Source organism: Cariama cristata, unplaced genomic scaffold (assembly GCF_000690535.1).
Source record: "Cariama cristata isolate BGI_N322 unplaced genomic scaffold, ASM69053v1 scaffold4495, whole genome shotgun sequence".
Classification (NCBI taxonomy): Eukaryota; Metazoa; Chordata; class Aves; order Cariamiformes; family Cariamidae; genus Cariama; species Cariama cristata.
In genome coordinates, this window is record NW_009615772.1 from 87853 (window position 1) to 112720 (window position 24868).

The 24868-nt window shown below is 37.9% G+C and overlaps 1 protein-coding gene across 1 annotated transcript in view; it reads left to right on the top strand.

Moving 5' to 3' along the window:
• SIPA1L2 (signal-induced proliferation-associated 1 like 2) overlaps positions 1–24868 on the top strand; it is an 84358-nt gene that overhangs the window by 32173 nt on the left and 27317 nt on the right. Inside the window, exons 8-13 of the mRNA XM_009699946.1 lie at positions 2002–2276; positions 15467–15724; positions 19204–19287; positions 20800–20903; positions 21326–21429; positions 24197–24585. Coding sequence (XP_009698248.1) covers positions 2002–2276; positions 15467–15724; positions 19204–19287; positions 20800–20903; positions 21326–21429; positions 24197–24585 — 1214 coding nt within the window. The remainder of the gene's footprint in view (positions 1–2001; positions 2277–15466; positions 15725–19203; positions 19288–20799; positions 20904–21325; positions 21430–24196; positions 24586–24868) is intronic.

The window sequence follows — 24868 nt, forward strand, 5'->3', positions numbered from 1 at the left end:
CCATTGGGAACCGATGAATCTTTGGCAGGAATGTTTATCTTCCTTCTCTTTTAACCTTTTAAATATTCATTTAACTAACTTGAAGGAGAGATTTTGAGTGCTCTGAGTTGAGGAAATCCATATTCTTTGGCTGGGGCATTCATTATGCAGTATTCTGTAATTCTGACACAATGATAAAGAGGTGTCTGCCCTCCCAAAAGAATCATAGAATCATAGAATCGTTATGGTTGGAAGAGACCTCAGAGATCATCGAGTCCAACCGTATACCTGATGCCACCATGCCTGCTAAACCCACTAAACCAGGTCTCGAAGCGCCACATCTAAACGTTTTTTGAACACCTCCAGAGATGGTGACTCCACCACCTCCCTGGGGAGCCCGTTCCAATGCCTAACGACTCTGACAGTGAAGAAGTTCTTCCAAATATCCAACCTGAACCTCCCCCAGCACAACTTAAGACCGAATATTGTGTGGTTTCACAAGGATAAAATTCCAGCCCTCAGCTGGGCTCCTGGCTGTAATAGCATGTTCTTCTTTCCACTACATGACTAAATATTGTATATATTTTAGAAATTTATGACAGAAGTGTGAGGAAACTAATGAAGAGCTGAAAATTTAATTTTCACTTATCTAGGTCTTAAATTATGAAAGTCTTGTTGAAAATTAGTCGTGACTGAAGAAGAACCTCAGTGCTGGGGAAAAAAAAGAGTTAAATCGTAGTGCTTTCAGCATGCTGTATAGCTCTAACACTATGTGCGCAGTTATAAACACAGCAGAAAGTTCTGTTTCAAATGCAAAGTTTCTAAAAGATACCAAAAACTCAGAGTTGAATGACAAGGGAAATAGTTGCTTTTTTGATAAGAAGATCCAAAACATGATTTTGTAAACAAAACCTCCAGAGTACGTTTTGGACATCTCAGGACTAACTTTCACATTTTATGTTGGAAGCCTACGTCTTCAGAAATAACTGGAAGGTTTATGAAGTCAAGGTACTACAGTTTAAGTAGCCTAAATTTGCCGAGCAATGATTCCCAGAATATCAGATCCTTGCAAGATCTTTCTCCAATATTTCACAGCTCACAGAAGAATTGGCCCTTAGTGAATGAGGGCTAACTGTATTTCATTACCTTGAGTTTATTGCAGGTTAAAAGCATGAGCAGGAACCAGCTCCCTCCGATCAGCAAACTTACAATAACTCATGGGTTTGTGGCCCTTTGTTCTCATGTGTGCAAGTTCTGTGCAAGGCCAAACTGTTGAGGACTTGTTACATTGTGTATAGAAATGAGCCTGCTTAGCAAAGTCTGAATTTGAAGGATTTTTTGCTACTCTGTATAATGACAGAATTTTCATTGAATATGAAGAAAGTGATTTTTTTGTTTCTAAATTTCCCAATGACATGAAAACTCTTATCCCATTTTAGTGATGTCCACATCTGGAGATGGTAGTAGTTAGGACTCTGACTACAAGGCAAAATAAATCAAAATTATCTTCATTGCTATGTTCGTGAGGAGGAAAAGCTGATGAAGAGAGAAAGAACTGAAGCGTTTCACTCAATTTGGCTCGTGTTGTATCTCAAGTTTAATGCTGTCTGGCACTGAAGAAAAAAGTGCCTACACACCTGCAGCCAGTCAGCCACCAAAAATGAAGTAACTGACAGGACAGCATTTTACTTGCTTTGTGTTTTGAAACTAAAGCAGCTGTTAAGTTTTCAATAAGATATAAATGGTATTGTGTTAATGTTGGGCAAGGGGGAAGGAACTTGACGTGAGTCAGCTGCTTGCTCTGGGGATGTAAGATTTTGAGCATTGCGAAATGTTTTGTTTGGTTTGTGTTATGCAGAAACCTTCATTCAACCACAAATGTTACAATAATCTAGTATTAGTATATTAAAGATATTTAATGTCAAGCCATACGTTGCTTTATAGTGTTTGAAAAGCGATTTGTTTGTGTGTCTAAAGAATTGAGAGTACTGACAGTAGTGTAACAATCTGATACTTCTTTAGATAGTGACCAGAGGATGTGAAACCACGGAAATGACCCTTCGGAGGAATGGGTTGGGCCAACTTGGATTCCACGTGAACTTTGAAGGGATAGTGGCAGATGTGGAGCCCTTTGGTTTTGCCTGGAAGGCAGGCCTCCGGCAAGGCAGCCGCCTGGTTGAGATCTGTAAAGTGGCTGTGGCAACTTTGACTCACGAACAAATGATTGACCTTTTACGTACATCAGTGACAGTAAAAGTGGTGATTATTCAACCACACGAGGATGGAGCGCCTAGAAGGTAACGAGCAACAGTTCTCAATGTGGCATTTGTATCTGGTTGGTTGGTTGTTTTTTTTTCCTCTGCTGCTGCTTAAGTGATGGCTCTTTTATTGGAGGCCCTCGGGATATTGTCTCTCATGTTTGGTGATAATATTATTGAGACTCTTAAAGAAATCTTTTCCCCATAACTGCTATAGGCTTGTAGTAGAAGGTAAAATGGGATCCTGTAAGAAATTTAATAGGAAATTTATTTTATACGGCTTTGAAAGAGTAAGAAGTAAACTTTAGTGCATCATGACCGAGCTGTTATGAATGCTGATGTGACTTCTTTTCTTCCGCAGGAGAATTTTGTATTTTAATACTAAATTTGAAAATTGGGAATCCTTCACAGAAAACTGTACCTTGTCTGTCTTTGATATCTCTCTGACACCTGACTATTGAAAACGATTTGTTTTATTTTTTCTTATGTTGAAATTTTAACAAAAGTAGTGAAATACTGGATTCTGGACATGTACGGTACCAAGTCTTAGAGTCCTCATTTCCTACAGATATCTAATTGCATTATATTAAATAGTGAATTACATCAATGAAATCATCAGTTAAAGCAAAGAAATCTTGCTGCAACATTCAGGAAAAGACAGTAAAAAAGATTATTATAGTGACTATACCATTGTTTTCAGGGATGAATTGCAATTTTCTTTTGTCAGTGTTCCTTTTTTGGTGACAAAAGATTTTTTTGCTCTTCTCTCCATTTTTTTAATATTATGAGGTAGTGAAAAAGTAGGGAAAAATTAAAACTTTATAATAATGTGACTTTATTTCTCACATAGCTTGTCTAGGCACTGTTAATTTGGCTCATTCTAAATGAGAACTGTACCAAACTAAATTAAATTACTTTTCTTCTTGTAGAAGGCCAACTTTAAATCTCTTGCTGGTTTTTAATTTAACAGAAAAAAACATTAGATATGTTGCTTTTGGCAAGACAACAAGCCATAAAATTTTACGTAGCGTGCAGCGCTATGAAGTTGGTGCCAACTGTACACGAATACTGTTTAACTGGTGGCAATTCTCCAAGTAGTCGTTGGCCTGATGAATGACACAGAAGTGCCCTCCCCTGCCTCAACCTGCATGTTGATGCGTTGGGTTCCTTTCTGAAGAAAATGCCTGTGAATGTAGAATACCACCGTTTTGCTTAGATGGAGAGAATTTGCAATTAAGCCTCTCTTTGCTTAGCTTTGCTATTCTCACCATCTGCTTCTGGGTATGAATTTTCACTGACTTGTTTGGTATACATTTCCAAGCTGTTTACAGAATATGAACCTAATGAGCTGATCCTATTATATTGAAGGTAAAACTGTGTATTTTGTAGGCCCTGATGGAAAAATATATACTGTATGAATTGTTTATGTCTTCTTTGATATGTTTTTAGAAATAAAATGTTAAAATCCCAGATCAGTGTGATACATGGCAGTCAGTCTATGTGTAGGAGGAGTTTTAACTGAGTGCCACCAAACTGGGAAAAATCTGCAGAAGCTGTTCTTGTTTATAAATCTTTTGCATTTTTAAAACTGTGTGACTAATTACTAAGGAAAATGATTTTTTTTTTTAAACTATGTTCCTATTCTAAAATTTGAAAACCACCAAAGCATTTATGTTTAAGTTCTCTTCAACCTCATCTCTCTAGTATAAAAAAGAAATCCTCATTAATGCCTCTTTCTCTCAAATATCAGCTTCTCACTGAAACAGAAAGCTCCTCATTTCCCCCTTTATATCCCCAAAACATGATTAGTGATTTTGATTGCCCAACTTGAAAGGGATCCAATATCCAGGCCGTTTTCAGCTTGCCTTTTCTCAGTGTTCATAATCGAAACAGAGCAGACAGAAAGCAATATAGATATCAGGTGACAAGACTGAGAGTTTCAGTTGACAAACATGACCTATGACATTGTTTGTAAAATACATTAATGAGCAGGGGAATGAGGAGAAGGCAGAAAGGCATAAACTACCAGAGGTTTGGAGAAAGAAGACAGTCTATCACAGCTACTTGCTAGTTAAAATTTGTGCAAATCCATCTTCCTCTCTCCTACTCAATTGCTTGTCTTAGCCATCTGCAATGTCTTATCTTGCAGAATCATAGAAACAGAGAATAGTTGAGGTTGGAGGGGACCTCTGGAGATTGTGAGTTCAACCCCATTGCTCAAAGCAAGGTCAGCTAGAGCGGGTTGCTCAGGGACATGTTCACTGGGTTTTGAATATCTCCAAGGATGGAGACTCCACAGCTTCGGTTCTGGTGTTCAATCATCCTTGCAGTAACAGATGGTTTTACTTACACTTAAATGGAATTTCCATATTTCAGTTTGTGCACCTTGCCTCCTGTCCTTTCACTGGATACAGCTCTGAAGAGCCTTGCTCTGCCATCTTTTCACCCCATCACCCCATCAGGTGTTTATACACATCGATATGATCCCTCCTGAGCCTTCTCTTTCCCAGGCTGGAAAATCCCAGCGCTCTCAGCCTGTCCTTGTGTTTCAGATGCTCTGATCCCTTAAATCATCTTTGCAGCCCTTTGCTGGACTTGCTCCAGTATGTTCATGTCTCTCTTGTACTCTGGTATCAGGTTTACCCAGAAATGTACAGGCAGTAGTTTTGGATGTAAAACAGGAGTATCTGGAGAACTAGAATCCATTTCATCCTCATTTGACAAGAAATGTCACTGTCCTTGGAGAATCCATGTGCAGCTATATGGGATAGAATCGGGTGTCTCTGGGTGATTTCCAACACGTATCTGTGAGCAACAGTTAAGGCAGGTGTGCCAACTCATCAGGAGAGAACTTTTTTTACTGTCAAGTAGCTCTGAGAATTACCAAATAACACTCAAAACAGACATACAGGTATTTCCTTCAAAGTTGGGGATCCACCAGTCCTTCATGCAGACGCTGCACTTGTCTAGAAGAATGATGATTCGAAAGCAGGAGAAAGCTTCACATATATGCTCCAATAATTACTGCTTTCATTCACAGCTGTTCTTAGAGACTTTCTTCTAAGAAATAATACTTCAGTCTGTCTGACATATGTAGAACAGTAGATTTGGAGGCTGAAATAAATACCTTGAAAGTTTGACTCATCCTACAGAGCATATGATCTTCTGGCAGTTAGGTTTTTTTTTTCCTTTCTGTACTTCAGCCTTATTTCTCAGGGTAAATATTGGTAGTTTATAAAAATTTTTTACTTTAAATGCCAATCATCTGGGGTCTCAAGTTCAGCCACTAAGTTTTTGATCACAGTGCATAGATACAAAAACACATTCATTTTTGTTTCTACAAGAATCAGTTGCATTAAAAATTGGCATACATTTACAAGAATATAGATATGCTTACAGCAAAAAAAAAAAAAAATCATAGTTTCATGAAAAATCCCCATTTATCATTTTATTAATGCCCATCTTTCATTTACTGAGATAATCCACTGCTTGAAAGTGTAGTTTCTGCTTAGCTCTGTCTGCTGGGGTTTAGGAATATGAAGCAAGGAGGACTTTCTCTTTAGGCTGCTTCTTAGCACTGGGTCCTTGCTGGGATCAAATTCTGAAGTGAGTTTACACAGATGACATGAGTGCCATGGAGGGTCTTGGGAATTATACCCTTCAAATGAAAATGAGTTTCAAGTGTGCAAGGGTGTTTCCAAAGCAGTCCCAGTCCCTTGGAAAAATACCAGCTGAAGTGGAGATCTTTAATCAAGTTCCTCACTTGATTTTTTTTTTCTGTGTTAGCTTACCCACAAATCATCCTCAGTCCATCAGCTCTTTATATTTAAAAAGAAAACCAACGTAGTGTAAGTGTGCATACACTGAGAATATTAGCAGTGAACTATTAACAATGAATTTATTTTTCACTGCAAATTGTCTTGTATTAATTTATTTCTGCATGAAAATAAATTATTTGGAATGTTGAAGGTGCTTACAGAGGAACGTTACAGAGCGATTAGGAAATTACAGAGGAAAATTCTGCTCAATAAATGCATTCCATTACTTACTGTAGATCCTTCTACCTATAGTCTTGATAGCAGTATATGCAAAAGCAGTCGTGCAATAAGGCTTCTCATTTACTATCCTGCAAAGTTAATGAACTTGAGACAAAGCACCTGCTGTTTTCAGTTTGCTACAGCAATTAAATAATCATGCACAAATTGAGAAACCATAATTATACGCATGATACTGGGCCGATATTTAGATAGGAAGAAGAAATTGCTATTTAAAACATAAATTCTTTAAATTACAAAGCAGTATTAGAACAAGCATGCTGGTCATTGTATTCAGATCTGAGTAAGTACACTTGTGTCGTATTTCTTTCTATGCTGTATCTTTCCCTTCAGAATTGTTGATTTGTTATTCTGTTGTCAATATTACCTAGTACTGCAGTGCAGTAGCTAGAACTATACACATTTTAACAGGAGAAAAGTGATGTTCGTTCTAATTTGCTTTCCCTGGTGGTGTCACAGTAATGCTCAAGACGCTGTATCCTTAATCAGTCAAATCCAGTCAAGGAATTCAGGTACTTCTAAATCCATTTTAAACTGTAGATTCTGCTAGAATCTTACTTACCACCTAGGAACTTATGTATCTGTCTTAGTTCAACTGCCGTTATATATAAAAAGAAACTGCTTAAGAAACCATTTCTAGAAAGTTTAAAAACTTTAAGCAAAATTACCGGGGATGGGCGAGAAACAGCAGCTCAGGTACCACCACTGTAAGAGATGTCGCAGCGGTAGTTCCCACCTCTTGGTCTGAACAAGTAACAGACTTTTTTTCCTGCTGTTGTAAGTAATTTTGAAAATGGAAATATTTTAGTAGCTATGACTGAAACTGCCTGTGGGCCGTTATTAAGTACTACTTCATTTCTTTTGAGGTTGTTTTATTCTCTTGAACTTTGCAAACTCTTTCTTACAAATAAAATAGGTGTAATGACTTTCTGTATTTTCCAGTCCTGGTGCTTGTTCCTCTTAAATGACTATGATCTCATTAGACAATTGTGTTTCTAGGGCTTTTTTTAAAGTAACAGATAACCAGCAGAGTGTAGAATGTTTGGGAAAATGTTTTTAGGAGGTGCAAGTTTACTGTGTGGAGGCATTCAAATCTTCTCCCAAGGGTGTTTGCCATAAGCTGGTGGGATAGTTTGTAGGGCCTTCAGATTTATTTTTTTTTTTTTTTAATTAAGCTGTCTGAACTAGAAAGAAGTCAGGTCTAGAATTGCTGGCAGGATACCGCCAGCTTAACAACATTTGAGGCAGGTTAAAGCAGAAAAACCTGAAACTGAACTTTTGGTTGTAAAAGTAAAATTTGGATGTACCAAGGTTTTTAATTACCACCCCTGCTACTAGCCTAAGGCAGCTGCAGATACCTGAAAACTCTGGATTATGATGGTTTTTTAGAGGTAACTGAAAGAACTAGCAGTGAGAAAATATAATTATATTAATTGGAAGCCATTATCACTTGCAAAAGTTAATCCTCTGTACCCAACAAAAAAAAAAAAGGTAGGAAATGCTTAACTTTCTTTACTGTCAGAATTACTCTACTTCTTACAACATTATTAGACTCAGGGAATGAGACACATGCACTGTGATTTAGCCTGATGGAGGCTCTTGGCAAAAGCGACCTCTGTCAGAACTCTGATTGTCACCAGAGATTTTAACCTAGGCTGTTACATTTTAAGTGCCAGTCCTAGTAGAAGGTCAGTGTCACACGAAGACCTTTTGGCTCTCGCCCTCGCTGTGAAGTCTCTGCCTTTGGAAGGGCGGCAGCACCAGCAGACGACAGAGCTTAGGCATAAGGTATGGGCTGCCCTCTTCCCCATCTTTAATATGTCATGCACCATGGGCTTTGTCTCTTCTCTAAATAACCAAAACATCATGGTTTTCTTCTACATAAAAGTAAAATACTTTTTTATTGTTTAAACCCATTAAAAAATGGTTTTCTGTCACTTTTTATAAATTCTTTTGAGCTTTATTCTTCCCAATATAGTTTTCAAAGAACAGGATGTGTAAACTTGTCCTTTGCCAGTATATACAATTTGCATTTTAACATCTTTCCTTAAATTCATTGTACTTAAGACAGTAAGGCTAAGTATACAGTGTTACTATAATCCCTGGGAAGCTGAAACTTTATTGTACAAGCGTATTTTTTTCTATTTTGATTTGCATCAAAACAAAGAACCTAGGCAATGATATGATCTCCACCCAGAAACGGTCTAACAAAAGAACTGTAAGCTAAGAAGGTACAAAGTTGAAAGCAATTCTCTGGTGCTTATCGTATTTCTCATCCAAGTTAAAAGCCTTTGAGTTTTTCTTGCATTTAGTTATGAATGAACTCATAGAGGGAGTTAGTTATAATTACTGAAGTTTACTATGTGTACAATTGTTACAATCAAGCCGAAAAAAACCCAAAACGCCAGGCAAAGCTCTGATTGTCTCTATGGAGAGAGGTAAATAGGAGTTCCAGACTCTTTTTTTTTGTTTTTCCTTTTTTTTTTTTTTTTTTTTTCCCTTCTCTCTGGTATTCAACATGATTGAAAAAATGCAGGAGAACCACATGGGTTTGGTATTTTGAAGCTTAATATATTGCCTACTCAATTCTGGGTCAGCAAAGAAGTTTTTCATTGTAAATAACTTGAGGTATATATACCTACTGTTATATAAAACATTTTTTAGGATCCATTTTTGTTATGTCTGGGTTGGAATGTGCAACGTCTTTGCAGAAATTGCAAGTGATTTGATCTTTATCTCACTGAAAACCTTTTAGGTTTCATGGAATCATAGGATAATTCAGGTTGGAAAGGACCGCAGGGGATTATCTGGTTCAACCTCCTGCTCAAAATGGAGTCAGCTATGAGGTCAAGCCAGGTTATTTGGGGCTTTATCCAGTCAGGGATTCAAAAAATCCAGGGATGGAGACTGCATAACCTCTCTCTGGGAAACATATTCTGCTTGATTTTCTTTGATGAAGATCATTTGTGTTTTCCTGTATCTCCTCATGTGTGGTCTTATTCCTAATCTTGTCTCTCCAGTATCTTAAAGACTACTTCAAAATCAGGATTCATTGTGAACTCAGTCCTTCAGAGCTCAAAGGTTCAGATCTCCATTTGGTACTGTTCCCCCTACTTCATTTGTCCTCTGTGTTATGCATGATTTCCATTTCTTGAGTTGGAGGATAATATAACTTTTACATCCCTGCTGTTGGTTTTCTGGCTCTTCTTCATCTTACAATCTTATGGCGAGTTTTGAAGATTTTTCTCTTTGATGTCTCAAAAATCTTTTCTATTTATCTGTTTTTCCCAGTGATTCTTCCTCTTGCCAATAGCTTCTCAAGCCTTTATTCCCCTTAATTGTTTTCTTTTGATGTAGTTGTTTTCCTCTTCTCTGGGATTTGGAAATGTGGCTTGCTCTGCTTGTGTCCTAGTTTCCATCAGCAGGGACTGCAGGGGTTGTCCCTGCCTTACTGATCATACAAGTAAGCCAAACATCTTGGTGGTTTTGGGTTTGTTCTCCTCTTTTGTTTCCTGACTAGCTCTTTTCATCCAACGTCCCGTCTAGTTCTCCATCCTTTTCATGCAATGCAGGCGCAGAGGCTCTTAGGAGGCCTTTAAATTGTTTGCCAGCTCACCAACACAAAGATTCTGTTTAGAACCGAATAGCGACAAAGGTCAGAAGGACAATGAGTGTAACTTCATAAAGGAGGGACTGGCAGCTTCAGCGCTATGAAGGGACTGCCAGAGAGTTATCACTCGCCTTAAAACCAGATTGGTAAAGTGGGCAGCAGCCTTATCTGAAATTGCCATAAGCAATCGCATACACCTATTGTGCTATGAAATTATTTTAAAGTAAAACTGATTTACTGTTTTTCAAATGACATCTCTTTCTTTTCTGATGCAGTGTGACTATTAATAGGCTTCTGAGATGTCAGAACTTGGAATTTTTGTCTTGACTTTTTGACCAAAGTTCTCTTAGAACATTTGAATCTTACCCAGTGTCTTGGATGTGTGCTGTAGTTAATACAGGGAGTCAAAGGAGTCGAGGGCTTACCACCAGAAGGCACTTCAGAGCGTTAGAGAAGCGCAATATGTGTATGTCGTAGTTAACTACACGGTGAGCAAAACTAAGCTACTAAATTCTGCTTTTCAGTTAAGTCCCTACAATTATGTGAAATTAATCCATGTTTTATTATGTGGACTTAATAGATTGTATGATGAGTCCTCAGTCTCATTGTGACACTTTGTAGGAACTGCTGTAGTGTAAGAACAAAACATGCATTGTAATAGAAGAGAATACTTTCAAATACAAAGTTTGAGTTAGAAGAATGCAATTACTTATTATACTGTTAGATATAGATAAAGGCTCCTTGTTGAGCAAGATGAATCGTTTTGAATGGAAATGGTGATAGTAGGGGATAATTTATCGGTGTAATACAACTGGTGAACACCAATGATTACTTCTCTATCCCTACATCCCCCTTAGTGGTTCAGATCTGTGATACATTGAACTAAAGTTAAATTGTAACCGGTTACTCTAGTTTTATTATTACCCTAACAAATCATTCATGATGCATGAATCCTGTAGATAGTTGGGGTCCAAATATCAAGGTCATACCCAGTAGCTGATAGTGGTAGGGTATATCAGAAAAGAAGGCTTTTATGTAGTTATCCAGGTGGCAAACTGCTGATCATAGAATCATAGCATCATTATGGTTGGAAGAGACCTCAAAGATCATCAAGTCCAACCGTATACCCGATGCCACCATGCACGCTAAATCCACTAAACCGTGTCTTGAAGCGCCACATCTAAATGTTTTTTTGAACACCTCCAGGGATGGTGACTCCACCACCTCCCTGGGGAACCCGTTCCAATCCCTAACGACTCTGACAGTGAAGAAGTTCTTCCTAATGTCCAACCTGAACCCCCCCTGGCACAACTTGAGGCCGTTTCCTCTTGTCCTATCGCTGGTTACCGGGGAGAAGAGACCGACCCCCACCTGGCTACCCCCTCCTTTCAGGTCGTTGTAGAGCACGATCAGGTCTCCCCTCAGCCTCCTCTTCTCCAGACAAAAAGATCATAGTATATGAAAGCTGCTAACTTTTCCGTGGAGGTGAATATTTACCTTTTTTAACTAGCATCCCTGCCTAATGTAGGCCCTTCACAGAGCCTTTTGCAGAACCTTTATATGGAATCTTAAATTAATATTAAAAGGTTTGGTTAACATAGTTTGAAAAATTTAATGGACTGCTTGATAATTGTTTCAGAACATAATGCTTTTGTAGTAACATTTGAATATTGCAGATTTTTATAGCGGACTCTTAAATTTTAAAAGGAGTCATGACCTGCTAGCTGTATCATGGAGTCATGCTCTGTGTAATTGCAGAGTAGGTTTTATTAACCAAATTTTTTATGGGATAATACGGCTCTTGAACCAAAGATATTAGTAGGAGTCTGTGCTTTATGTTGAAGGATAGATTTAATTAATGCCAAACTATAGTGAAGGACAGAAAGTGCTATAATTTCTGATGTGTGGTTAAGACTTGGTCACGCTTGCTTGATGAATAGTATGCGACTGTTTTTCAAAATGTCGTATTGAATATAAATGGGAAAAATGTTTGATATCCTATCCTCGTTTAACATAAATTTAAGTATCTTTTTAAGACCATAAAATATAGATTTGTCTTTACATTCTCTTTCAAGTGAATTTTTAAAAAATTAAAACATAAAAAGTGAATTAAAAGCTATGATTCAGTACCAGTGCCAATGTATGTTCTTCATCCACTGGAATAACAATATTCTAAATAGAAGTCAGATAATGGTCAAATTAAATATTTAATAGGAAATTGCATTTAATTTTGTGGATTTTGTCATGCAAGATAACTTGCAGTTTGATCCATGGGAGGGATTGGGGGTGGAGATCCTTATTGGATTGCAGGCATGAAGTAATTGATTCTCTTTGTTTCTGATCTAGGAGGTTGCTACAATTATGACTTTACATATCTCAGTGTACTGCAGTATCTGTTCTTTAGGTAGTGCTTGTGAAGCAATGAAGCATGATTTTTCATATAAATGTTGAACTGATTGGTTTGGCACTTTGCAATTAAAATAAAAAAGCCTATGCGACAAAGGAAGCCATAGAAAGTAGTTCCATTTTAACCATGGAAATTTTGGGGGGCCCAGTTACAACAGTCGTGTTGGGGCTCTGTTTTGAATTTAAACGTAACATTGTTACATATATATTTTTTTAGTGGTTTGAAATAGGGTTGTTTTGTAAGCTTTTTTTTCGCAGGAACAGTGTCCTGAATTATTTTTTCATTTGTCAGAGGAATACATTTTCATGATGTAAACAAACACAACATTTTACAGAATTTTAAATTCCTATTCTTTGTGGGAAAGCTTGTTTGCTATTTTTATATTGTGCTTTATTTATTCAGTTAGCAAGCTGAGTCAAACTGAATAGTAATTAACAATCCCTTTTGCCTTCAAAACCCATGGCTATTTTTACAGCACTTAAAGTACTTTATGGGGAGTATCTAATAAGGGATACAATGACAATTACATGCTATGCATTTCTCAATTACCAAGACAAACTGTGAAATCGATATCTTAATAAAAAAAGTTGGAGAGGGGGTGGTTTGTTTCTAACAGGAAACAGGAGGAGGATAATTGAAATATGTAGGCTACATAATTGTTCAACTTCCTAGTCAAATAATGACAAACTGTGTATATATAGCCACATGAAAAATTATGCAGTCCGCTAAACTAATATGAACTTTGCTGTGTTATCTGTGCATTCTTTGTTCTGTTTGTTTTGTATATAAAACTTTATGAAAGTCTTTAATCGAATAGTCAATCTTAGGTTATTTTTTCCTTTAAGAACTTTCTGTGTTAACGTAACACGGACCTGCTCTGGAAATGAATCAAGGTTGCGTTGCTGGAGGCTATTGTCTCCTGTACCTTGGTCTTTTTGGTTGTAGGCAGGGAACTTTATGAAGAGAAGAATGGTCTTGGGGTGTAAGCAATTCAACATTGCACGGGAGAAATGTATTCTATGTATGCTTCAGCAATAGAAATGTTTGCACAATTCTGTGCAATTTGCTTAACTTGACCTTTCCACGGCGTTCGTCATTTTAAGCGCCCAATGTGTGTGTTGTGGTTTTCAAAAGTATGAAACAATTTTTTAAAATAGATACATGAACTGAGGTAGTTTGATGGGGTGGTCTGAAAAACTGTGGCATTTTCAGGGCCGGGGGGAAGGCTATAGATTAATCAAATTGACCTTCTGAAATTAATTGATAATTTTATAACATTGGTTTCTCTGTAGCTCCTTTCCTTGTCTGTGGCATGAAACTGTTGGAGTGGTTTTGCCTCCATAGGGAAGCTAAAACCAGAAAATCATTATTGTGAAATTCTCTGATGCTTCTAGCATGTCTGGCTATGGTTTGTCAGCAGAGTTTACACATGTCAAATTTTACTTTTTCCAGTGTTTAATACTGATATTTCTGATCAAAGAATAACTTTGAAAAAACGGGAATTCTGAGTTCTGTTTTGGAGCATTGTAGTGACCCCTCTTCAGCTCATCTTCATCCTGGTGTCTTCTACCCCACATTGGCTTCTGATCTCCACTCTCAGTGCTTTGTCCTCTATGTCCTATAGTTCGTTCTTCACCTTTTTGTACATTTGAGTGTGAGCAGGGACCGAGGTTTAATGCTACAGGATAAACAGTTTGCCTGCTTAGTATCACAGAATTCAGCGACCTGAAGCGTTTGGCGGGATCAGACCGGGGATATGCAGAGTATCTAGAATCTAACTGCTGCAGTTGCATACGCATCCTCTCTTCAACAACCTTGAATAACATAGTTAGCATTTTAATAGTTTTTTTGAGCTGCTTACCAAGACACTGACAATGAAAATGTTCTTTTTGGGTTTGGTTCAGAAGCTTTGGGGCACGGCAATTTAATGTATGAGAATCTATACCAATTTATTTGAACTGCACGTTCGTGTTAAGTCATTTGTGCCCAACCATTTTCAGGATTAAGACTGTAAACACTTTATACATGCTGTATTACACTTTCTCTAGGTGATTTTAATTTAGTTGGAAATGGTGAATGTTGAGTTTTCTGTAAAACCAAAGCTTGAACAAGATTCAACTCAAGGGATAGAACAAATTGTAGTTGAGACAAGAGAAGCAGATTTTCACTATTTCTTGTTTAAACTTAATGCGTTGCATTGGAATTATTTAGGGTGTTTCTTTATAGATGTTAATGTAGTATGCACTGCCTATCAGACAAATAACGGAGTATGTGAGAATATAAAATGTCTGCCATGATAATCAGTGCTGGCTTAAAATGGGTATGAAGCTTCTATTAACTAATTTCTGAAACAGTAACCCGTAATTCAAGTCCAGCCTGACTCAACAACAAATATCCCACAGGCATACCGATCTTTTGGGGAACACTGTCCCTGCTTTTACTTGAGTTTACACTTTCTGGGAATACTGTTAATATTTATCCACCCTGTAAGCTTCAAGTTGAGGTTGTAAGCCAAACTCTGTCTGATTTGTCTCTTCCTTCTGCTTCCCCATTTCTCTTCCAGGCATAAAGACCCCCAGGAAGAGAGGCATTAGAAAGTACACTTTGAAAACAAATAGAAAAATATTTAGATGCTACTTAATCATTTGCATCACAGTGTATATGCTCTGTCATTGGGTGGGGACGAGGTGGGATTTTAAAGGAAAGTTCTCAATACCACTAAGAAACATTTAGCTAACTGCAAAGCAATAAACATGTTTTGTGATTTTTGATGTGTACATTTTTACATTAAGAAATCGTGTATTTATGAAATTTAAACAAACTAAAGCTGTTATAGAAGAACTTGATGTTTTCTGACTTCCAAATGCTACTAGTTTTTATTGTGTAAAATTCAAGCTGCACATTAATTTATAAAAGTTTAATATTTTCCCCCTTTTGTAGGGCAAAGAGAGAGTTCAAAAACCTTTGGGCCCATGAGAGTAAATCCTTTAATTTGAAATGTTTCCTACCTGCTTGGCATGATAGTTTTGAAGCGTTCAAAGGGTCATACAATGCTCTATGAACACCTTTGGGCACCCAGAAGAAAAATACACATATGCAACATTTCTTTTTCTGTCCCCTCCAGTGAGACTGATCAGCATTTTTATTTGTCCCGCAGGGGTTGTTCAGAACTTTGTCGTATACCCATGGTGGAATACAAACTTGACAGTGAAGGCACCCCATGTGAGTATAAAACCCCTTTCAGAAGGAATACCACTTGGCATCGGGTGCCGACTCCCGCCGGGCAGCCTCTCTCTCGTGCCTCTCCAATCCTAGGAACATCCGACAGACTGCAGTGCCAGCAGCTTCTCCAGCAGGCTCAGACAGCCATTCCTCGCAGCACCTCCTTTGATCGAAAACTGCCAGATGGCGCGAGGTAATACGCGCTCTCTGTAACGCCTGTCCTTTTCTTCACGTGCCTTACACTTGAGAGATCTCTGCCTTCTAGAACTTTGGTATACTTTTTTTTTCCCCCCAACCTTATTTTGTTGAGTTTTGACAGTAATTTTAATTCTGAGGTTGTATTAAAGAGCAGTTGCCTCTACTTGAAACGAGTGACTTTTGTGGTTGGTGATGGAAGTGGACTGTACTGAGGGTCCTACTGCTAAGGACCACTGACCTTTCCCTTTAGTCCCAAGTCAATAAAGTGGGAAACTACCTCGTGACTTTTTGATCTAAAGCAATGTCCTGTCCCCAACCTTTTGGGAGCCTATTTAAACAAATAATGAGTGTAAATAAAATGAATTATTTAATCTCATTACCAAGCTATTGGCATAGTTTCAAAGGGTTCTGTAACTCATTACCGGTCCTTATGCTTTGCTTTGCTTTTAATTAAACAAAGCAGAGATTGTGATTTGCATATGTAACACCTCTTAGATGATAGGGTGGTATACTTAAATGTTAGCTCTGTTCTAATTTAATCATAATTCTTCATAAGATGAAAATTTATTTTTAAATTTAAAAATCCATAAATACATTTGACCTTTGAATTATTTAGGAAAACCGTATGTGTTGAGCAGAACCCTCTGTCCTTTATTGTTTGCAGTTATTTCTGCTTATGCCGTTTTTCCATGGGGTGATGTAGTTCTAATTTCCAAGGAAAAAAATACTGTATGTTGCAAATACCTAATTGATATGAAAAACTGAAAAGCTAGTCTAAAATAGCTTGGAAAAAATCTGGATGAAATAATGAATTACTGCTATTGCTACACTATCTAGCTTATTTAGTAGAAAAGAATTAGTGACTTTTTACATTGTTTGAAATATATGCAGGTAATAGTACATATTTGAAACTATGTCTGTCTCATTGTCTGGGGAAAGCAGACCCCTAGTTATGACCATTTGATCATTTGTATTCCCCTTCTCCCCTACCTGCCTCCTCACCCCCTGAAAAAAGGAGAGATGCGTTTCTGTAAGCGTGCATATACCGTTATAGGACTTAAGCTTTTCCTAATGTCTTTTTACTGAAATTCTCAGTAACATCTAGCATAAGGAGACTGTGTCAGATGTCTAGAAGTACTTCAGGATTTGTGGAGCTTTATTAAGCATACTGTATGCCTATACAGAGAAAAAATGAAAGCTTTCTGACATACTGCTCATTTCCAAACAACTTCACAAACATCAGTTGCACTTCTCCTAACAGTCAAGTGAAGCATGTGAAAAAATGCTAAGACAGAGGCTATCTCTTGTCGTGAAGAAATTCCTGTGTCACTTAAACAAGTGCAATGCAGAAGTGCTGTTCTGCAGAAGACATGGTACAGAGTATAAATAATGAAAAGAGAGGAAAATGATGAACTGTGACATGTGGGTCTTGAAACCTGAAAAGAGAGGTACCTAATTGGCAAGGTCTCACCACATGGGAAGAGGCGTAGTTGATGGCTTGGCAGAGAGATGGGCTTAAAACAAAAGAGTTTGAAGTAAGGTTGATTGGTACTTATAAGTAGTCTTGTAGGGGTGAAAATGTATACTCAGGCTAGGAAAATGATGAAGAGCTTTTAGAGGGTCAGAGACCCAATATCAATTTAGACAAATTGAAGTGTGCAGGGAGGGAGAAGCAGGTTGATAAAACCAGAAAGTTATCTGAAAATGATCTAACGGTGAAGTCAGTGATGAAATAGTTGGTTTTGGAGATAAAAAGAGGAAGAAGCAACGGAAATGTGGGCTAGATCTAGTAAAAGACTTAAGCAGCAACAGTTGAACTACTGTGACATGTAACAGTTAGGTGCCCAGTCCCTGGAGTGAATTAACAACTGGGAGCTGAACACCTATGCTCCTAGTACAGCTCCTGAGGAGAGTTAAGTGCTTTGAGAAGGCAATCCAAATGTCTTTGTGTTCATCAAGGAGTTTCCTCTAATGAGTCACTGAGAAATACAAGGATATACTTGAGCTCTACCCCTGTTTTTACAAAATGCCTAATTCTGTGATAGCTGCCCGTAGCGAGTACCTAAGAGTGAAACGTCAGTCAGATTCACTCTTCTGGTTTTTTGCACCAAGAAGTCTCCATGTACTTCAGTCCTGGGGTGTGTCCTTTCTCCTGGAGTCTGGAATCCAGCCCTGAGAGCAGGCAGCTGCAACTCTTCTGTAAAGGACCTGTGCGAGGCATTCACTGATGGGATTTCTGGGCTTCTCCTTTTGTAGCCACCTTTTGTTTAGTAGGCTAACGGCCAGACACTTGTCCAGCACGTGAGAGGCTGGGGATCTACACACTCTTCAGCCTGGGGTAGTACAAACCAATGTCCTGGTTTTGAGGACAGTGTCCTAAACATCAGTCTGGAGGCTGGAAACACATGGGGTCCTGACTTACCTATTCCTTAATGCTGGTTCACTTAAGCTGTACAAGAAATGCAAAGTTCTTGGTGGGAAGAAGCAAGGACATGCAACTGAATTCAACTGTAGCCTCTAGAATATTTCACTTGCTTGAGAGAGGCTCGGTCCTGTCAATACTTATCCGAGAGAGACATGCTGAGAAATTAGGCACTACATATCTACTTATTGTATATGTGTCTGACTGTTAGATAAAATATAATAGCTAATGGCTTTAAAATTTTCAAGCTGAACAGTAAAGTTGCTTGTTGAATGTCATGTCTTTGGGAAAGTGTTCCGCATAAATCCAAAACTACCTCTGTTCACCTCTTTCCTGAGTACATACATTCATTTTTACAGATAGCCTTAAAAAAAAAAAAAAAAAAAAAAGGAAAAAAAGAACGGAAATACAGGGAATTCAAGGTAATGACATAATGACATTGCATTTCAACTATCTGGAAATCCAAGAGGAGTAATGCGAGACATTAAGACATGAGGCTGTAAAGTTTAAATAATAAGTACAAAATAATACTATTCATGAAAATGTTTTCTTATTGTTCTTCAATGTCAAAGAATTAATAAAATAAAAGACGTATTGGTATTACCGCTTCTAAATTACTGTGCTGAAAATTGGAATACATGGAAAGCAACTGAAAATCATTTCTGATTCATCATGAGAGCTTCCCACACATTAAATTTAGAGACCTAATCCTGCTGCTCTGACTTCTGAGTGATCCCACTTGTTCGGAAGTAAAGCTAGATGTAAGAAAATAGGATTTGGCACTTAGTCTTTCTCTTTTTGTACCTTTTTTATGTATTCAGTTGGAAATATTTTATTAGTGGTGAAATAAATAACATACTTTAAAAATACTTGTTTAAGTTTTATGAAACTAAGTTAAAACTGTATATTCCCAAAATGAATGTCATTGTTTAGACTGCATCTGCATTATTTGTAAAAATGAATGTATTTGATAAAAGCAGCACAGCCCAGTTCAAATCTGAAACCTCACACATACCTCAGTGCGCTGTTACTGACTCCTCTCAACTTTACAGAAGTTCTCCGAGCAACCAGTCCTCCTCCAGCGACCCAGGACCCAGCGGGAGCAGCCAGTGGAGACAGCAAGTGGGATATGACGGGTATTGGTGATTTTTATTTTATTGGGTTTTTTTAATCTTGCTATAGCTCCCATGCATCTTCTTGCTGAAGCAATATTTATGTGGATGTTCTATATCATAGATATATTTGCGAACTCTGTTGGTATATTTTAAGACATACAAGTTTACTGATCTTTCATGTAACATGTATGCTAATACAATTTTAAGGCTGTACTGCTTTAACGCTTTAGGACCAAATTGTTATTTTACAAGTCAGGTAAATAACAAACAGTTCTTAGGTTTGCTATCCCAGAAACAGGCCAGGAATCAGCTAGTAACTGAGAACTGGAATGAAATAATACTATCTCCTCCTTTTGCTTCAGCGGAAGGATATTGGATTGAAAAATTATCTTTATGGTGTTTATAGGTTTTCTTTCCTACTGTGCTTGTTCCATTGGCATCCATTCCCTAGCATCTCTCCTCAAAAAGGAAGCGTTTCTTCAGAGGTCTGTCCTCCCCGAAAGGCCGTTGCAGTCCATAGATGGTTCTTTCACATCCCTTTTGATCCCTTGGTGCTGAAGTTTCAGAAGTTAGCTATCTCTGTATAAAAGACCACCCTAATATACTGTCTGTGTTATAAAAATACTATGTGAGACATCTGTTCTAAAGTACTTGAAATTTATCGCTTTGTAGTATAATATAGCTGCCGAAAACACTCCTGTTATGAAATGTTGAGCTTGGCAGTACCTACACAGCATAATATAAAAGCATTCCCGACTTGCCACGTGGCTTTCAGAAGCTACTTTTCAGAAAAAATGTGAATGTTGAAAACATCAGCTTGACTCCTTGTCTGTAAGCTTAGTATTGCTTTGGCATGATTGTTTGTGGATAAGATATTCCTTGTAGCAGATATATGCAATATCTTGGAGACTCCTTCAGGAATTTCAGAATACTCACTGCAATCTCTGGCAGCTAAATAGATGATAATGATTCAAATAAAACTATAGCAATTTTTTTGACAGTAAACACATTAAAATGCGTCTTGTGTCTTTTTTCCAGCACAGTTATTTCTAATAGCAACCTTGGGTTTAGTGTGTTGCTTTGTAAAATACAATAACTTTTGCAATACGGTACAAAGCAATGGATCTGGTAGTAGCTTATGTGTTCTGAGCGTGAAAACCTGCAAAACCACAGGGTTACTGTCTGTGTGGCTTAGTTCATACAGCGGTTAAGCATACATTGCCATAGTTCTCCATTGCAAAACCCTTTGGATTCATAGCCCCAAGAACGCATTTCTTCTTGGAGCTCAGGATCTTCTTGGCCGGTTCACACTTGAGATATAACAGTGTGCTGTTGAAAAAATTGCATGTAAATATTTCCATGCAGTGTTTGGAAATGTTACTATACGTGCTTGGTGAGGGGGATGATGGTTGTTTAAACAAATCACTTACAAAATATTTGCTTTGAAGAGTAAAAAGTGTTGCTGTTCATCATGTAACTAGTTTTATAGGAAAAAAAAACCCAAACACCTTAATTTTCTGCTTACTTTAAAAGGTGCCAGTCCCCTTTGCTCCACGACCACCACCAAGGTTCAGGCTCACTGGAATGTGAAGGAGGCAGAGAACGAGAGGAAACTTTGGAAGGAACTAGACATTCTGGTAATAAAAACCACTACATCTTAAAAATAAATGTTCTTTGCAATGTACTGCTTGTTGAAGTGCAGCCACCTTCTGATGCGGAGGTTTGATACACAAAGAGATGTAATATATTTAATATAACAGTGAAAGTGGGGACTGTTATGACCAGTCTACCAAAGGAATATGGTGTGGGATATTTACGTAATACTTGGAACAAACTACTCCTGAGCTTCAGAAAGCCTCATAAATGATGAAAAGCAGGTTGGACTTCATTTAGTTATCACTGAAAAACTAGATCTTAGGAAATTCTGCAAAGATACACGTCTCTGATTCCAAAGAGTGTACAGGTTTGAAACCTGATGCTAAGCCATGTGCCTTTTTTCTTTGTACAGTATATTCATCTTTTTAGCATTCAGAAATTAAAACACAATTATTTATGGCAGAAACCAAGTGGCATGCACCTTCAACTAAAGTCCTGAGCTCCTACAAAGACCGGGCTTTGCAGAAAGAAGGCAGTGGCAAGGAGTCACCAAACAAACTTTCACATGTAAGTCTTTTACTTGGATGTCATTCAAAACAAACAAACAAACCAACCCACCCTGTAGTTAAAGAAACATACCTTAAAAATATGTTTTAGTAGTTTATGAAGACCACTGTGTGTTTTGGGAGGCAAAGAGTGTGCTTACCTCGATGTTGGTTTAATTGAGTGTGCTTAATCTGTGTTTATAAACTAAGAACCCCAAGAGGACTTGGGTCTGGGGCATTGAGGAGATAAAACGAGTATAGTCTACACTCGGCTGTGTATTTACAGCTTCATTTATACTAGCTTGCTTAATCTGTGAAGTATTTCATATCCTTTAAAAAAAAGATATATTCACCATACCACTTGTCATGTTGTGTGAAATAGCCATGCAGTATAATTATCAATAAGCACTATAAAAATGTAGTTTGTGTGTTGGGAATGCTGAACAGATTTCTAGTCTACCTAGTTTAGTGGCTTCTCTTCAGTAATGGCAGATGGAAAGTACACTAATGATATGCACGGCCTTTTTTTTTTTTTTTTGGTGATTGTTACATGGAAAAACCTGCTGTATGTAGTAAGAATCTGTACACTATTTGTAGGCTTATATTGGTAAGAGTATGAGGCCAGTTTCTCATGTTCATTGATACCTTGTGAGAATCTAGCTTGATACTTCTTGAAAAAAAAGTACTATCAGAAACAGGATCACGCTGTAAAATTATGCACGTGAAGACAAAAATACTTTCTTTTATCTTAAGCCAAAGTTGATGGGAAGCTAGAATCAGTGTACTGAAGTTAAATGATGAGTTTGCCTAACTTCAGTCAGAGTTTTATGCTAATGGCAGCTCTCGTGTTTTTAGGCTGGTAGGGATCTGAACACAAAATTTCATCATGGGCTTATGTTTGTGTTTGCCTGCGTAAGCATTTGTGTAGTACAGGTGCAAAAGAACTAGATTGTACAAGGTAAGAACCAGCATTATCATAAAGGTAACGCTAATAAAATGAGACTATTGTGTTAGATGCTGTAAACCAGGAAAAAATAGTCATCACCCAGTAAAGGACCTTGTAACGTTCTCTCGTGCATCCCTTTTTTGTTCAGCTCAGTTTGCCATATGACTCTTCTGCCAGCCAGTGAAATTCACACTGAGGGCTACAGCAAACGTACAAGAACTCCGTAAAATGTTTAACCGTTAGAAAAAACAAACTGTCTGTGCTGACTTTTTATCAGTTTTAACTTGGAGGAAGAAGGGTGGGGGGAATTTTATGGCCTAACTCAAGCGCTCTTTGTTGTCCTGGAATAAATATCCTACTCCTTCTGGTTTGGGTTTTTTGGTGGGGTGGTTTTTGCCCTTTTAAAAATTTTTTTTATTAGATCTTGCTCCATGGCACAATCTTGAACAAAATGTAACAATTGGGACCATGCTGATCTTTCATACAATAATTTCTCTTGGCACCAGGGAGTGCATAAAGTGATCCTAAGCTATGGCCATAGTGAACTTTGAGCAGTCTGAGATGTCTATGTCAATAGCTGGTGTCCAGATTCTCTGCTGCTTGCAGGGTCAGGAAGGTGCCTAAGCGTGTACGTTCAGCGACTTATAGGAAATTTTGGGGAAGGTTCATACATGCAATACATCTTCTGAGGCTAAGTTTATGCCTTTGAGCTCCCCCTCGCCCCTTGTTTCTTTCCACTTTGGTTCCTTTTTACCTTTGCGGTGAGAAGTGACATGCCTTTTCTCCAGACACCTTTCTCCCAGTCCCTCTCCTTGGAAAAATAACTCATTGTATTTTTATCAATTGTTCGTTGTTTTTAAGGGAACAGCCAACTTGTAAAGGTTAGAACAAATGCAAATGTAACCCCTCCTTTTTTTCCTAAAATAATTTCCTCAAATGATGAGGCCTGTTAATTTCCATATGGAATAGAAATATCATTTCTGGAAAGGCTGCCTTGTCTAACTGCTTTAATGTGTGAGCAGCAGCTATGTTTCTATGCATCTGCTAGGAGGAGGATCTCATAAAAAAGTTAGTCACCCTTCGCACTTATATTCTACCTAATGGAAGTCCATCTGCCCTAATAGAAGTCCATCTGCCCTTATTCTGGCTATTCTATCACATAGATAAGTTAATCCAACTCTCTCTAAAATCTCTTTTTAAAAAAAACCAAACACCAAAACCCGCCCACTTTATTGACACAAATGCCTGACATAATTATTCCACTTCCATAGCCATACTTAGCTCAGGGCCCCGTGACTTCGGTTGCTTTCATCTGGTACACATACCTCGCAGTTGGCTTCAGTTTAACTCGCCACACATCCGATGGGATTTGATCCAATAAGCTGCGTATTTCACCCGCACTGAGAAAAAACCAACCGTAATTCAGTCTTCAGTCTTTCTCAGATTTGCAGTAGAACTTATTTAAACAAATAATTACCAGTGCTTCTAGCTTTAACAAATGCTCATTTTAACTGTTCAGAAATGCAATTTTATGGATGTTAAGCAGGTCCTATAATCAGAAAATTCAAGTGTGATCTTAAGATTTGCCACAGAAGATGGAACTAGAGCCTTTTTATTTGCAGTGACATCAACCTTTAATGTGTCTAGCCAGCTGTGCAATTCATTTCATAGAAACTGGTGGTATAATTAGCTCTTTTCATACTTTGCGGTTGTATTATAGCATACTGTAAAAAATAATAAAATGGTCTTTGAATGGCACAAATTCAGTAATTTATATGAAAATAAATATTTTACTATTTAACTTGAGGGGGCTCTTTTTTTTGTTTGTTTTCTCGTTGTTAAGATTGGAGACAAAAGCTGTTCAAGCCACTCAAGCAGCAACACCCTATCCAGTAATACATCCAGCAACAGTGACGAAAAACACTTTGGTTCTGGAGATCTGATGGATCCTGAGCTGCTTGGATTAACATATATAAAGGGAGCTTCTACTGACAGTGGAATCGATACAGCTCCCTGCATGCCTGCTCCTCTCCTGGCCCCTTTGCACCTTGCTGGCAGCAGGTCTGGAGTACATTGTCGTACTGAGCAGTGGACCGAGTCTTCTGAAACTCCTGGGCCAGATGATGACCCAGCTAAAATCTATGCTGTCCATAGCTATGCCTCTGCTATTTCTACCAGTCATACGGCTGAAGGCAGTATGGGAGACCTAAGTGAAATCTCCTCTCATTCCAGGTACGTGTTTCTTACAAATGAGGGACTATGGATTATAGATGAACATACAGAGAACTCTTTTTCATTGTTGTTATTCTGCTTGCCTTTCTTTGAAGGTGCGCTTAACTGATTTTGATTTATTTTTTTTTTTTTTTATTTAAATGCCTGTATGAGCAATTTTCAGACAATTTTTGATGATTCTGCCTAAAAAGCTTAGCCCTACTCCCAGATCTGATGGAGACTTTATATGTGACCTTGTGCGCATTGCTTAGGTTTTTAAAGTTGGGAACCATCCCTGAGTAAA